Here is a 14,520-nt window from a genome sequence, read left to right on the forward strand (position 1 = left end):
TAATAAAGTGTTGTAGCTGAATAATCAGAACTCAATTCTGCAAAGTCATGAAACCAGAGAGGTATTAGCTCATGAAAAAGTATCTAATATATATATATATATATATATATATATATATATATTTTAAACAGCAATAATACACCATTTACTAATGACTCACTGAGTGCCTTTGAAATAATTACGCAGATATTTGTTGCTAGGTTCTTCTGATCTGTTGCTGTTATCAAGAGGCCAATGTGAAAAAGGACATAGTGAGGCCTGCTCGGTAGTTAGCTGCTAATCAGCATGGGAGCTAGCTAATCCTGCCACCAATGAACTCATCTGTCTGGCCACTCCACCCTCAGACATGTGCTAACATGCCATAATAGTCATAATTCTACTCCTGCCATGGGCTCTGCCACCTCAGCTACCTGATTAAGGCCCAAGTCCCAAAGGTATCGGTGTTAAAGCTTTACTAATTCCACCCTTAGCTTCACACCAGCCTGTCTATAGCCTTTCCATTAAATATGGAATATCTGAGTCAGTGAGGAAGACATGTAGACATGTGTATAGGGGAGGGGAGATGGGCTGTTTTCTGAGAAGCTTTCTGTGCATCTGACAAAAACAAGAATGCTTCTCAGTGTGTCATCTGCATTGCCCCGTGATGCAGCATAGGATTGCCTTTTATCAACAACTAGCGATGACACTTTCCAAATATTTAATTCATGGGGGAATTTCTCACTCAATCCGAGTGTGTTTAAACTGAAAACTGTACTTCCTTCGGAAAAAAAAAAAAAATCCCCCCCTCCAAATCATTTTTTTTCCTCCAGCCACGAAAATATCATGTCATGAATACCACTCTTTTCATGTAATTCCCCATCCTCCTGCTTCACTGTAAGCACCTGTCAACAGTGTGTCTGATTTATTTCTTAAGTGTTGGCGGTACAGGGACTCCCACATGGCACTCCTGTACCACGCTTCGGGGGGTGGGTGTGAGGGGTGGGGGCCCAGAAGGGCAGGCAGAGTCTCATTTCCTGTGGCTCAGGAGACTCGTGGTGGGAAGTAAACTTAGCCAACGCTCCTGGAACAGGGTGCCACACACCCATCAACGCCTCCTTAGCGGGTGAACGAGAAAAGCGGGAGGAAACGTCAGTCTGTCTCTGAAAAGACTCTTGTGTGAGGTGGTTTTCGGAGTCATGTTTATATTCATGTTTTGTAAGACTAAGATGGATCTCTCAAGAATATATGCATGCACCTGACACTGATAGGAGCGAAAACATACTGACAAACGTGCTGCCCTGACACTTTTGATTGTCTGTCGACAACACGTGTAGACAACACAAACTACTATGCATCTGTGTCACGCCAAACAGTGATGACCCAGCAGATAAAACTTCGGGAAAACAAATCCCAGCTCCTAATACAATTGTAAAATAATCATAATAATAATTTAGAAGGATTGACAAAATTTAGCCAAATTCAATCATGGCGAGTTGAATTTATAAATGAAAGCCTTGTATTTCTGTGCCCATGGGTTTAGTCAGAAAATGGCCGTGGGTGGCCACAGTCATCGCTAACTAAAGGGCCCATTATGACCCCTGTTCTCACCTTTGCAAGCACCAAAAGCAGTGTCACATCTGCTGGTGCAAGCCATGCTTTGTGTTATTTTAGCTGGTGATGCACCTCTCAAATTTATTAACCGTGTGAGGTTGTCATGGCCACCGCTGCCAAGTTACCCAGACAGCACCTTCCATCACTGTGATGTTGGCATCACAGAGGAATGTAGCTGGTAAAACAAGCTCCTTTAATACAGCGCAGTGATGTATCCTATCTCTGAGTGACTCTACCCAGGAAGCATTGGGTTGTTTGGAGAGAAAGCTACATTAACGCTGCTCTGTGTTTGTTGTGCATAGAGAGTTGGAACCTTGGCAAAGCAGCTCTAAACAATGGAGAAACAACCTCTTCCCACTGCATAGCACCTACCACCACCCACATAACAGATATTCGTCGACGGTAAGTCACTGTCATTATGGCTTTTACCACCATTTCGGTGTTAATATGGTGCAGAACTTCAGCTATTCCCAGATTATACATGGGGAAGTACTTAAACAGCTTGAAAAGATGAGACCTTCTTGAGGAAGGCTTTCTGCCACGTTCCAGGTACTTCAGATGTTGGAACTCAGGAGTCATGTAGCTCCTGAATTAGTGCAATCCAGTAATAATGTTGGAAAAGTAAGAAAAAACAGGATTGGTTTGATTTTTAATAACTGCTGTTTTGTTCGTTTGTTTGTTTGTTTGTTTGTTTGTTTGTTTGTTTGTTTGTTTTAACTTAAAAACGCTGTGCAGTTTTAATACTACTTATGCTTCCTGCTGCCATCTTGGATTGTTAAGTAAGGGTTGGTGGGGCCGGAAGATATGCATATACTCATTTATACACCTACATCAAATAATTATTATCATTGTAGCAAACTTTTTTTGTTCAAACAATGCAAAGTAAATTTTTTAAAATGTTGAAACATCAGTGACTGTGCCATCCAGTGTCCCGATGTAAATAATGACCTCGGCCTGGTGACCTTACCCAAACTAAGTTTATTCCTGGGTACAGATACTTTGCACTGGGGTTAAATCTGCCATAATCTCCCAGACTGCCGTCAGATAAATCAGTTCTGCCAATGAGAAATATACACAAACACCCAGAATCTTAACAAGACCAAGACTGGACTGGACATTGACATGTCAAGTGCTAACTGACTGCCTGTCAATACACTCACTGACCAGAAAAGTCTTACTGTCAGGGGACTGTGGTGTACAAGGGAGAGAAAAGAAAAGGAGGTGAAAGTCAATGAAATTAGCTCCTTCCAGCTCACTAAACTCAAGAAGTAGAGGTAAGCAAGTTCACCCTCGTCTCAGAGAACAGACAATGTCTGAGTGGTACCCTGCTGAGAAAGCCCAGCACTGGAGAAAACTTGTCATACTTCCAAATTTCCAATAAAAGAAGAATATGCAAGAAATATAATCAATACCATATATCATTCCTGTGACCAAATGGTGAATTTAATGGAAAAACAAAAGTTGAGGATTGCTGATTTGCATGTGACAAAGCCTACACACGTGTGTTATTTGTTTGTCTCCTCTGGTGAGTGGAACCCTCTGGAGAGAAGCAGACTGTGAAAATGCTGTTAAGATCAGAGTGATAATGACTTTGTGAATAAGAGTCTGCGTCGCGACGACCGCAACTGGTTTGATCTCTGTCCACTTTCATTTCTTTCTTATTAGTTAAACCAGTGGAAGTCAGACAGCCTTTTACCACTGATGTGCTTTAAGATATTAAGCATTCAACACAGTCACGTCGCAACACATCAGAAATGAAATCATCTCAAAGTGAGGCGAAGATTTACTCCAAACTCTCCTCGCTGCTTTCCTTTAGATTAAGCTCATGTCAGGGGTTGTCTTGTAAGATTTGAGAAGAAGATCAATAAACAAAATCTGAAAAGATGAGAAGACACACAAGTTGACAGAAGGTTTGTAGGCTTGCGTTTGTGTCTGTGTGTGTGTGTGTTGGGGGAATTAGTAGGGGGCATATTCAACTCATTCCTGTGTCATGTCATATAAAAATATTTGAATATGAGCAGTGACTTTTGTTTTCTGATCGTTCTTGATCTGAATGTGAGTGACAGCGGAGGGGGGCATGAGCACTGCGCTCGCACCTAGCTTCGCTGGCATGAATCACTTTCCTGAAAGAAAAAAAAAAGTAAAATAAAATAATAAAAAAAGGTCCCTCAGAAACTTTTCTAATCTGTCACAGTGAATGTTCAAATGGGAAGATCAACTGAGTGAACGTGATTTGCAGTGACTTACAGATTGCATTTTCATATTGCGATAACGTTTTAGCTGTGACCTTTTGAGTTTGCTGTCACTGTCGAGAGGAAACAAATCAAATGCTGCTCGCTACAGCTTAAGCAAAAATCCTCAATTTGCCCATTTCAAGTGCTATCAGTGCAGTCTTTTTAAATAAAAATACAGACTAACACCTCATAAATGATCAGCTTAGACTGTTCACCATGATCGTATTTGCACAAGAGGTGAAATGACTCCCTTTGAAACCCTTCTACTCACTTTCTGACTCGCTTAAAATGCTTTGTTCTTTTTTGCACAGGTACTATTATTTTAAAGTGTTGCATTTAAAACATTTTGACCTAAAGTGGCAGTTTTTACTTCAGCATTCAGGCTGCAGTCCTTGTTCTTGGACTTGACTGTGAGGTGATCGGGCTTCAGCTTCATCTGAGATGCTCCTCATTAGGAACCCACTACAGCATGGGCTTAAAATATGAAATGCAAAATGGCCGTGAGGTATGCTCCATTACCGGCCAGCATTCCTATAAACCAGAAAACACACACCACCTAGTCACCCTTTCTGCACGGGGTCCCCCTGGGCACAGCTCTGGTCTGTTTGAAGATCAAAAGAGCTGAGGTAAAACAGCATGTTTACAGGTGTGAGGAAATTGAAAATTTCCTTGGCCTAGTCTCTCTCTCTCTCTCTCTCTCTCTCTCTCTGTGTGTGTGTGTGTGTGTGTGTGTGTGTGTGTGTGTGTGTGTGTGTGTGTGTGTGTGTGTGTGTGTGTGTGTGTGTGTGTGTGTGTGTGTGTGTGTGTGTGTGTGTGTGTGTGTGTGTGTCAGAGACAGAGAGAAAGAGAGAGACAGGGAGTAGTGTACTTCTTGCAAATTTCTCAAAACATTCTGCAATGAACTTGTCACATGTTCCACATTCTGTGTGTATAAAAATGTGCAAACTGTGGATACATGAGAGAGAAAAAAATCAATAACATAATCTGATTTCTGGTTAGCTTTGTTTTCAGCATGCAGATAATTGGTCTTTGATGCTACACCTGCTCCTGTCTTGAAGAGTCTTGGCTTTGGCCAGAGAGAAAGAAAAAAAGAGGAGTTACCTGAAAACGTCTCGTATTAGCAGCACATTATCTATTGTTTAATAAACAGAATTGGCAAAGTGATGTGTAGGAGCCACTTCGAGAACTTCACTGCAAAATCAGCAGCAGGGGAGGATGCAGAGTTTTTTGAGGGATTAGTGGGTTTCAAACTCTTTTCTGGGGGGACGAAGACAACAATAAGTCAGTCCAGCTCGAGTATGTCATTTACTCTGCACCTCTCCACTTTGTGTTTCTCTGTGTGCATAAGAGGACCAGTCATGCCAAGCTTTCTGCATGAAAGGGAGAGTGTTTAGCTTTTAAGGCTATTTGTGCTTCTGACTCTGTAGTGTTTGTGTCCGATGGGAGGTGCCTGCGCCAAGCTTCCTTAAAGGAGTAGGGGGTTTTGTTTGTTTCTCCATCGTGCCAGGAGAAGTGACAGCCATTCCGGCTCTTTCACAGAAACACATTCATCTGTGTGAGAAAGGCGGCCGCTGAACTCAGATGAAAGGCCATGAGAGCTGCGTTGTACAGGAAGGCAGACTGTGCATCGACTTCAGTACAAAAACAACAGAAGCCGTGTCACAGACAGACAGACGGGCAGACAGACAGACAGACAGAAAGAACGAAAGAAAGACATTTTCTCCCCAGCGCTTCAGAGAATAGCAAATAAAAGATGAATTAATAATTAAATAACTTCATTTTTACTTTTCTTTATTTTTATCACTGTTGTATATATAAATTTTTCACTTTCTCATAATACAAGGCCCTCTATCTATCTATCTATCTGACATAGTGAAAATGTTTATATTCTACTTAAGCTATTTATTGCTCTGGATATTAAGTGGACTGCACTTGTCTGCACACTGAAGTGACACCCCTATTAACTTTTACGAGGGGAGACCAGGAAGGCCTTGTCACACCTCCTCCTCCAAGTCTACATGCAAATTATAATATCAGCATTAAACTAATCTTGTCAGTCCAACTTTAATTCATATATAAAAAGATAATAAAACATGTTTTCTTTACATCATGTGAGTAAAACTAACGTGAGCTGTGACTGTAAGTTTTTTTTTTTCGTTTTCTATACTGTTTCTCTTTCATTGTTGATCTTTCTTTAAGGAAATCCTACGTGACATTTACTACACGTATTAAAATTCTCTTTAAGGTGGGAACGCCCACTGTTTGAAGTGACAGAGCGGCTATAAATAACACGCGCAGGCGAACAGACGCGTTCATTAGAACGGTTCAAATTCAATTAAAGGATGTGACGTTTTTGCTTTAAAACTTTTCTGACCAAACATGCTCACCGACCGAAGAGCGCTCATGTTATTTCTACTGAGAACGGCCCGTTTGGGAAGTAGCCTGCCTGCATCGTGATATGACATTTCTTTCAACGCCAACTAAAACAGCAGAATTCACAGATTTGGTAACGAAGCAGGGCAGAAGAAAAGAAAAGCAGGCTCATATATATATATATATATATATATATATATATATATATATATATATATATAGTATTCATTCAGTGAATTCATGTCTGACTGTAATCGTAAATTTGGCCTTCACAAACTTCACAAACCGGTTGGCTTTAAAAAAAAAAAAAATCAAAGTCCATAAATAATAGAAACATATGGCATTGCTGAGGTGAAGATCTAAAGTAGCATTTATTCATTCATTCCACCCTTATCGATGGCTGTTAAACCTGTACAGGCTGAAACCTTTATTTTATAAGATTCTCTTATTACCTTTCGTCGGTCAGTGTGGAAAAAAAAACCTCACTAATCCACCCACTGCCCCTCAGTGCTCCGCATCATTACCGCGTTCATAATGTGCATCGTGACGTTTGATATCTCAAAGTAAACCGGATCCGTTTTATTTACCCTCACGCTGGCTGCCTGTCTGATCAGGGGAAGGTAAAACAGGTGTAGCTCTGTCCGTAGCCTTCGCTACAAATAGGCTACATGGACAAAATGCTCGACATTAAACTAAAACAAACAAAAAAAACAAGCAAGCAAAGGGTTCCATGAATATGAATTATGAATGACAAAGAGCAATAATTTATGCTGTGGTAATAACCGATGGGCCTGCTGTTACTTTAATTTTTTATTTATTTCTTTTTTCCCCCCCCACAAGACCTCTAACCAGAAATAAACACACACACACAGCCACACGTGTTACAATAAAGCACCTTCACGTACATATTTATACTGGCTGAAAGCAAACCGTGGACACTTAGAGTGTATGAGAGAGAGAGAGAGAGAGAGAGAGAGAGAGAGAGAGAGAGAGAGAGAGAGAGAGAGCTCCTGAAATCACCAACGAACGACGCGTCTCATGTGTTGCTGTGGTTGCAAACCCAACAAACTACAGCAGCTCAGGACACGCGCGTTACGACTTGGTTTAATTCCCAGGAGGCCCACGGTCCCATCCAGAGCTGCCTCCCTCTGTTACTCAAACTTCAAACCAGCTCCAGTCAGCAGATTCCCTTTTAGCTCACATCTTGAACTGCAACTCCGGTGCAGCTGAATTTAGATATTCTCGAGTCAAACGCTGTACCTAATAGTTGTTTGCCGTAAACACGTCCCTAATTATGACCGAGGACATCATTCACAATTCCCTAACTGAGTGTAATACTATCCCCATTCTCCCTGAGAAATGACAAATAAAGTTGGGTGCAATAGTATCCTAAGTAGCATAATAAAGGCGAAAAATACACTTGTCATTTTTTTTCCTATTTCGTTATCTACTGTATTCTATAAATGCGCAATACGCTGTCTGTTAAAGAAGCCATTATTTAAAGTAGCCTATAATGTGAGTGAAACCTGTTGTTTCCAAGCTGATTTTATTTTACTGACATGTTGGTCGCAAAGGCGACGATGGTCTAGCAATCAGGGTGCTGATTGCGTCTCAGTAGCAGTTTAAAATCCAATTTGTATTCTCCATCTCGGAAATTAAACATCACCCCCAAATAGTCGTCCAATTTTTATTTATTTATTTTAATTTTTGCATTTTTTAATGCATATTAACAGGTTTCACCTCTGCTGTCCGCATATAGTCTGACCGCAAAAGTGACACTTTGTCAAAGTCAAAGTAAACCTTTTTGTCATCTCTGTTATATACAGTACAGTAAGTATAAAGAGAGACGAGACGACGCATAACACGTTGTGGAGTGAAACATCACAAGACTTTAACAGACCTATATGTAAGGGCCCTAGTGAGGCAAGTCGAGTGTGCCTTTACAGTATACACTACAGTATTATCCTAACAGAACACAATGTAGCCTACAAAGAGATGTGAGAAGGAAAAAAAACCCGCTTCCTTCTCTGCGGATCAATATCAGCACAGCAGGAGCCGAACAGGAACCGACATCGACACACTGTGTGGAGCTGACCTTTCCCACTCCCCACAGGTCATACCTTCCTCATGCGAGGAGGTCACCGGGCCAGCCACTAAAAAGGCCATTAGGAGGTGATTTCAAGTGCTAAATACTGTGAAAAAAAATCCACAACTAATAATTCTTTCGTCCATCTCTGCCACAATGATAAAACAGCACCAAACTCAAGTTTGCGCTCTTGATTGGCACATAATCCAAGTATGTGAGGCGGAAAGGAGTCTAACAAAACTCAGATGTATTAAAGAATTGTAAAAGTGAGAGAGACAAAGAGAGAGAGGGGGGGGGGGAGAAATAAAAACATATTTTTATAAGGTTCTAACAGCTTTTAGTTAATATTGTCTGGTCGTAATCAGCCTGACTTCCCGGAGGATCCACAATCTTTTCATTAACCACATCACTCCGAGAGCCAAGAAATGTGAGCACTAACTCAGTGTTTGCTAACAGCTCAAGAAGACAGAGTGCCACTTGCTGCTACAGCGGTCTGGAAAAGATAACGAGTCCCACTTCGCGTTTTTCTTTGCTCAACATCCATGAAGCACGACTCATGTAAAAATAATGACAGCAGCTCGTTCTGGTAAGCATGCGCAATACAGCAGAGGCCGGCGTCTCTCAAAGCGTCACGCCACTAGACAAGCACTTGTCGTGGCCTCAGACGGTGACATTTAGCCCTTGGGGTGTAAACAGGCTGCAAGGTGACACTGATATTAATCTGAGTCGTTAAGTTTAACAGCAGCAACACAAACCTTCACATCCGAGCACTAAAAACCATCTATATTAATAGCAGGACTACGGGAAACACATGGTCATCCCCAAGAACAGGCTGAAACCAGAGCACCAAGATGAGCTCCCAGAAAACAACTAAAGCTGTGTCAAGTTCAAGTTCACGGCTGCTTCACGGCTGCACTAAACTCCTGTCCAGTGAAATGTCCAGCGTGGGGGGAGGGAGGGTGGGTTATATTTACAGTTTCTATTTTCAAATAAAAATCCCCGCACCTGGTTTGGGAATTTTTTTTTAAAAGGGATAAGACAATGATGTACGGAGAAGAAAAGCTTTTGCTCCCCCCACACGCCTGCGCGAACCGAACAGCTTTCGCACGCATTTTGTTGCGTTCACGTGCGCAGAAGTTAAATTGCGTAGTTTGCTTTGTTTTCCTCTTTAATTAAAATAAAACTAATGTACGAATTGAATCATTCTTTTTAAAAAAGTTAGAAATTAAATTCATTATTTCAAATAGTTTGGCTTTCAGAAAATTCAGACTGTGTGCGCACACAGGCCACTTTTAATTCCGGGACTTCTTATTTATCTCCACAGCCCCATTGTCTTAAGGGCCTGACAGCATGATTTCCACGATGCCTTTTCCTCACCGAAAAGAAAAGAGTTGACAGCATGGACATTTAGAGGGGAGATAATGACTAGTTTAGAAAAAGAAAAAAAAAATTGGTGAAGTCATAAAACTTCTCTGACCCATTCCAAACCAGACTAAATCCCAAACTGCGTGTAACTCACTACAAACTGCACCAAGCACCCAGCAGCGTAAAAAGGAGGAAAGGCAAAAGGGTATTTAGCACTTGCAACACCTTTTATTATATTTGTATGCAGTAAAATTCTTATCACAATAAGGAAGAAAACACCTCTTAAAACTTTGAACAAAAGCACATAACGAAACAACTGCCCATGTTTAGCTCGTAATTGTACATATTTATAGTAAAGAAACATTCTTTATAAATACTGTTTCATCTGTAGCAAGTAAATACCATAATTTAATTACAAATGGATAAATATGGCAGCTGATATTTACAAAAGGAAGGGTGTAGTTACAGGAAAGAAAAAAAATCGAACGGCACAACGTTTATTGTCCTCACAATCTTCCAGATAGTGTTTCACAATTCCAATTTGCAAAGCACAAAACATCACAAGTTAAGCCCAGCAAACTAAAATATACATTCACAAGCATAATATTGTGGTCTGTTTGAGTTAAATGTTAACTTTGGCACTCTTTCCAGTTTATAGATGTTTAGTATAGTACAATCAATTCGCCTTAGGATCACAATATTCAACATTATAGTACAATTTTATTGTAATGTGTGCACTAAAAGGTCCAGTTAAGAGAAATAGCTACCATTGAAGGAACATCAACACACCAAAGACAGACGAACTATCACAACCAAATGGAATTTGGGCTTTTAGTGATTATTTACATTATATGAAATACACCTCAAATATTATACATATTTTTCCTCTGTTGGTAATCATCATCTTCCCTGGTAAATCCAAAATAATAAGATTAAAAAATAAAGAAGTGTTCGTGTGCCTCCTGTGTGCACATGTCCCAAAACTCAGTGAAACGAGTGTGTGTTGCTTCATTTCAGCGTAGTCCTAAACATACCATTCACTGAAATTGGAGGACAGGCCACTGTGGTTGGTGGTGTTGTGCACAGCTGAGGCTGGGGAAAGGGTGGTGTTGCTTTGAGTCTCCGTGGTGGGTGACACCAGCCCTGGAGGTGTGGATGATTCGTAACCAGAGCTGGCTGCTGGTGATGAGTCTGACGCTGGTGGAGAGGATTCGTGGACCTAAAAAAAAAAAAAAAGAAGAAAAAAGAAAAGAAGAAAATACATATTTATTTTCTGATTTACACGTTAAACAAAAAAAAACACACAAAAAAAAAAACACACCATAAATTCTAAAAACCACCTGGTATTAGACTGTACAAAAATATTTAAAAAAAAAAATAGAAGAACACACACACACTTCCCTCAACGCCTTACTTACCTTCATGTGTTTTCGTAGAGAGCTGGGATGTGTGTAAGACTTGTCGCACATTTTGCAGAGATATGGCTTGTCCGACGTGTGAACGTGCATGTGTTTCTTTCGGTCGCTGCTGTTTGCAAATCTTCTGTCGCATCCCTCAAACTCACACTGGAACGGTTTCTCTCCTGCAAGAAAGAAATAAAGAAAAGAAAAGATGTTTTTGAGACTGCCTCAGGCTGAAGTGTGTAACAACAAGAGCTTGTGCAGAACCAGTCTGTTGTAAAAGTTGAGTGCAGAGTATTGCTGATGCCATCCATTTAAAAAAAATGTAAATAAAACGCAGGGTTAAAAGCAACACGTTTAGCCGTAACAATTGTGACAAAGTTTCAAGCGTCTTTTAAAACGAAGTGGGGGTGCTGCAACGTCTTATTTAGCCTAAATAATGCGCATAGTGATTGGAAGGGGGTGGGAGAAAGACGACGAGGCCGTCCTCAGTAGGCCTGCAGAAGGCATATCATTTGCCGGGAGACAATAAAAATCTAATTAGCACGTGGCCAATTTCATGGCACGGCACCGTAATGTATTTCCTAGAAAATAAGTCAAAATGTGAGAGGCTGGTAATGGCCCTGTCTAGCACCTCAACACATATGAGAGAGGCGCATGGGAAAACAAAAGGCATTCCTGGCAGCATTGCTGCTACTGTGCTCGGCTAAATCTACACACAACCCCCGAGCAAACACCAAGTGCAAATCGTTTCAGAGCTAAATACAAATATTTAATAAGGACACAAGGAGAAAAACCTATATGGAAAAGGGTGGGTGGGGTTGAGGAGACGCGAAATACACACATACATACACGCAGAGTATCATGAATGAGCTGATGTGATTTTACTACGAGGCTGGCTGCTCTAGGACGCACGCAACGCGCTCTCTCTATTCCCTTTGGCCCATTTCTAAAGTTTAGCCTGAACAATAAAGCTCCCAGAGAGCCAACTAAACTGCTTTCTGTGCGTTTTTAAAGCACCAGAAGAAGAGTTCGAACGGGCCCAGAGTAGCCGTGTAACGAAGAAATGAAGTATCCCCACCATTTTAAACGCATTTGTTCTCTCTTCTCTTCTCCCCCCGCCCCCCTCTCCCTCTCTGCCCTGGATGTGATCCTGGAATACTACTTTAGCAGCCTAAAATACCCGCTGGTAATTAGATCTTAATGTGTGTTTGTCTTGGCAAGACACGCATTTACAACAGCGAAATAAATCCTCGGGTACGCTCGGTGACAGCACCCACACCGGGCTTACTATTTAAATAAAACAATTTTATATCAAATAAAGCTTGCGCGATCGTTATTATTTGCATTATTATTTTAATTACCTGTATGCGTCCTCTTGTGTATCTTCAAGTTTTCCGACCGTGCGAAGACCTTCCCGCAGCCAGGGAAGGGGCAGGGGAAAGGCTTTTCTCCAGTGTGCACCCGAATGTGGTTGACCAGTTTGTATTTTGCCTTGAACGGTTTGCTCTCCCGGGAGCAATCCTCCCAGAAGCAGATGTGGTTGGTCTGCTCCGGACCACCGACGTGCTCCACTGAGACGTGAGTGACCAACTCGTGCATGGTGCTAAAAGTTTTATTGCAACACTTTTTGGGGTTGCTGAGCTGCTCGGGGTCGATCCACTTGCAGATGAGCTCCTGCTTGATGCACTGTTGCCTCATGTAACGGAAAAAGGCACCGGGGTGGTGGTGGGCTGCCATGTTCATCCCCATGTTCATATTCATGGAGCCGTACTGGTTGTGGAGCTGCGCGGCCGAATACGGGTCGGTCCTCGGACTGGAAACCTGGTGGTATTGGTCGGAGCGTCCGAAAACTTCGCCGGGTAGTCCAAGCCTCATTTGCCCATTCAGGACGTTCGGGGATCCGTGGGACCCATGCTGGTCGTGGATCCCGGGGAACAGAATGTGGCCTTGAGTGTCTGTGTGGGAGTGATGAAGGGATCCCGCCGTGGGGCCAAAAATAGTGTGTTGGCTACTCGCCGGAGAGGATTCTCCGAAGCCGCGACTACGAAAGAGAAAGTCCCTGGTGGAGTTGAAAGGGGAGCTTGCATACGAGGTGACATGGGCGGCGTGAGCCCCCAGAGCCGCTGCGGGGTAGCCCGGCGCCTGGGTGGTGAAGGCAGAGCTCTGTCCTGGGGAGAGATCATGGTTCAGCTTAAACGCACCCATGTGTGCAGAGTCAACAAAGCTATTTTGTGCCAAACTCAAGTCTCTCTCCTGCATCTCGCTGGCTGAGTGATGCCTGGCAAACGAGCCCACTCCGAGTCCTGGGAACTGGTGACCAGCATCCAGTAGCATTATGTCTTCAAAGCGATTTCTTTTTTTTTTTTTTAAATATAAAACACCAGCACAGAGCTCGAAGCTACAGCAAATTAGTAAAAGAAGAAGACGGAAAAATCAAATCTCGGTGCTGGCACGCGACGATTGAACTTCCAGCCTTGGAAACAACATATCAGGCGTGTTTCAAAGCGCTGCTCCGCTCAAGAGTTGAAAAAAAGAAAAGAAAAGAAAAATGTAAAAAATAAAAAATAAATAAAAGAGGGAATCTCGGCTTATCGAACACTGAATTTACTTCTAGTTTACTTGTGACTTAAAAATCCAAGAGTTTCCTCGTGTCCTCTTCTCTTGACTACGGCAGTTTTTTTTTTTTTGTTTTTTTTTTTGCGTTAAAATTGACTCGAAGAATTAAATAATTATCGTACTAGGTGCCTTCTGCATACAGCAGAGAGACAGTAGCTGGGGCATCTCAAAAAACGCCGTTCCCAAACGCGCACGTATTTATTTCTCTGGCTTTGCCCGTGTTTATCGCGGAGGGTCCCTGTTTCTCCGTGGACTGGCTCTACCTCCTCTTCCGCCCCCTTTAACTGGAGAGCGTTCATTCATTCCTCGCAGTCTCATTGGCCGCCGCGCCTCATCAATCCCAGGTGCCCCTCCAATAGCAGGTAGCGCTTTGGCGACTTAATAGCGCAACGCCATTTTCCACTAATAATTACCGCCTACTTTTAGGAGAAGATTTGGGAGGTGTGCGGGCGAAAGGATCACGACAAGAGAGAGGAGAGCTGTTTTTGTTGTTTATATTCTGAGGGAAGTTGTAGTATGAAGGATACAAACACAGCATTTGATGAGAAATAGTGAAGATTGTAAAAAGTAAGAGTTGACATAATGGATTAAGGTATTGATTAGGTAGTTTTGTAGATGTGACGTAAGTGGTCTGTGTTTTACTGTATCCCTGTTTTTAAAAAGCGCTGATGTTGTATTTAATTTACAGAAACTGACATCAAAAATAAATTGTCAATTAACCACAACGCTATACAGTCATATCATCTCAGTAAAGCCAAAAAAACCATCTATCCATCCTTACCAGAAAAAAATAAATAAAGTTTGAGTCACTTAATTCATGACAGCTGAAAAAGCATGTGTGGCTCCATATGGA

At 41.9% G+C, this 14,520-nt stretch overlaps 1 protein-coding gene across 1 annotated transcript; it reads right to left on the reverse strand.

Annotated features, from left to right (window-relative positions):
- Positions 1–9,856: 9,856 nt before the first annotated feature.
- zic2a (zic family member 2 (odd-paired homolog, Drosophila), a) lies at positions 9,857–14,520 on the reverse strand. The gene is made up of 3 exons (XM_004567970.5): positions 12,413–14,520; positions 11,067–11,230; positions 9,857–10,867 (listed from the first exon to the last, which is right to left on the reverse strand). Exons 1-3 carry the CDS (start codon positions 13,383–13,385, stop codon positions 10,673–10,675), a joined length of 1,332 nt encoding a protein of 443 aa, XP_004568027.1. The 5' UTR covers positions 13,386–14,520; the 3' UTR covers positions 9,857–10,672.

This window comes from Maylandia zebra, linkage group LG16, assembly GCF_041146795.1.
Source record: "Maylandia zebra isolate NMK-2024a linkage group LG16, Mzebra_GT3a, whole genome shotgun sequence".
NCBI classification, from domain to species: domain Eukaryota; kingdom Metazoa; phylum Chordata; class Actinopteri; order Cichliformes; family Cichlidae; genus Maylandia; species Maylandia zebra.

Bases quoted from the DNA above. Each gene is read 5' to 3' on its own strand.
- zic2a (XM_004567970.5), bottom strand. From the start codon at position 13,385: ATGCTACTGGATGCTGGTCACCAGTTCCCAGGACTCGGAGTGGGCTCG. The intron at 11,231-12,412 runs GTAATTAAAATA...TCTTTCTTGCAG, and splicing joins ACACAAGAGGACGCATACAG to GAGAGAAACCGTTCCAGTGT. The intron at 10,868-11,066 runs GTAAGTAAGGCG...TTTTTTTTTTAG, and splicing joins CTCTACGAAAACACATGAAG to GTCCACGAATCCTCTCCACC.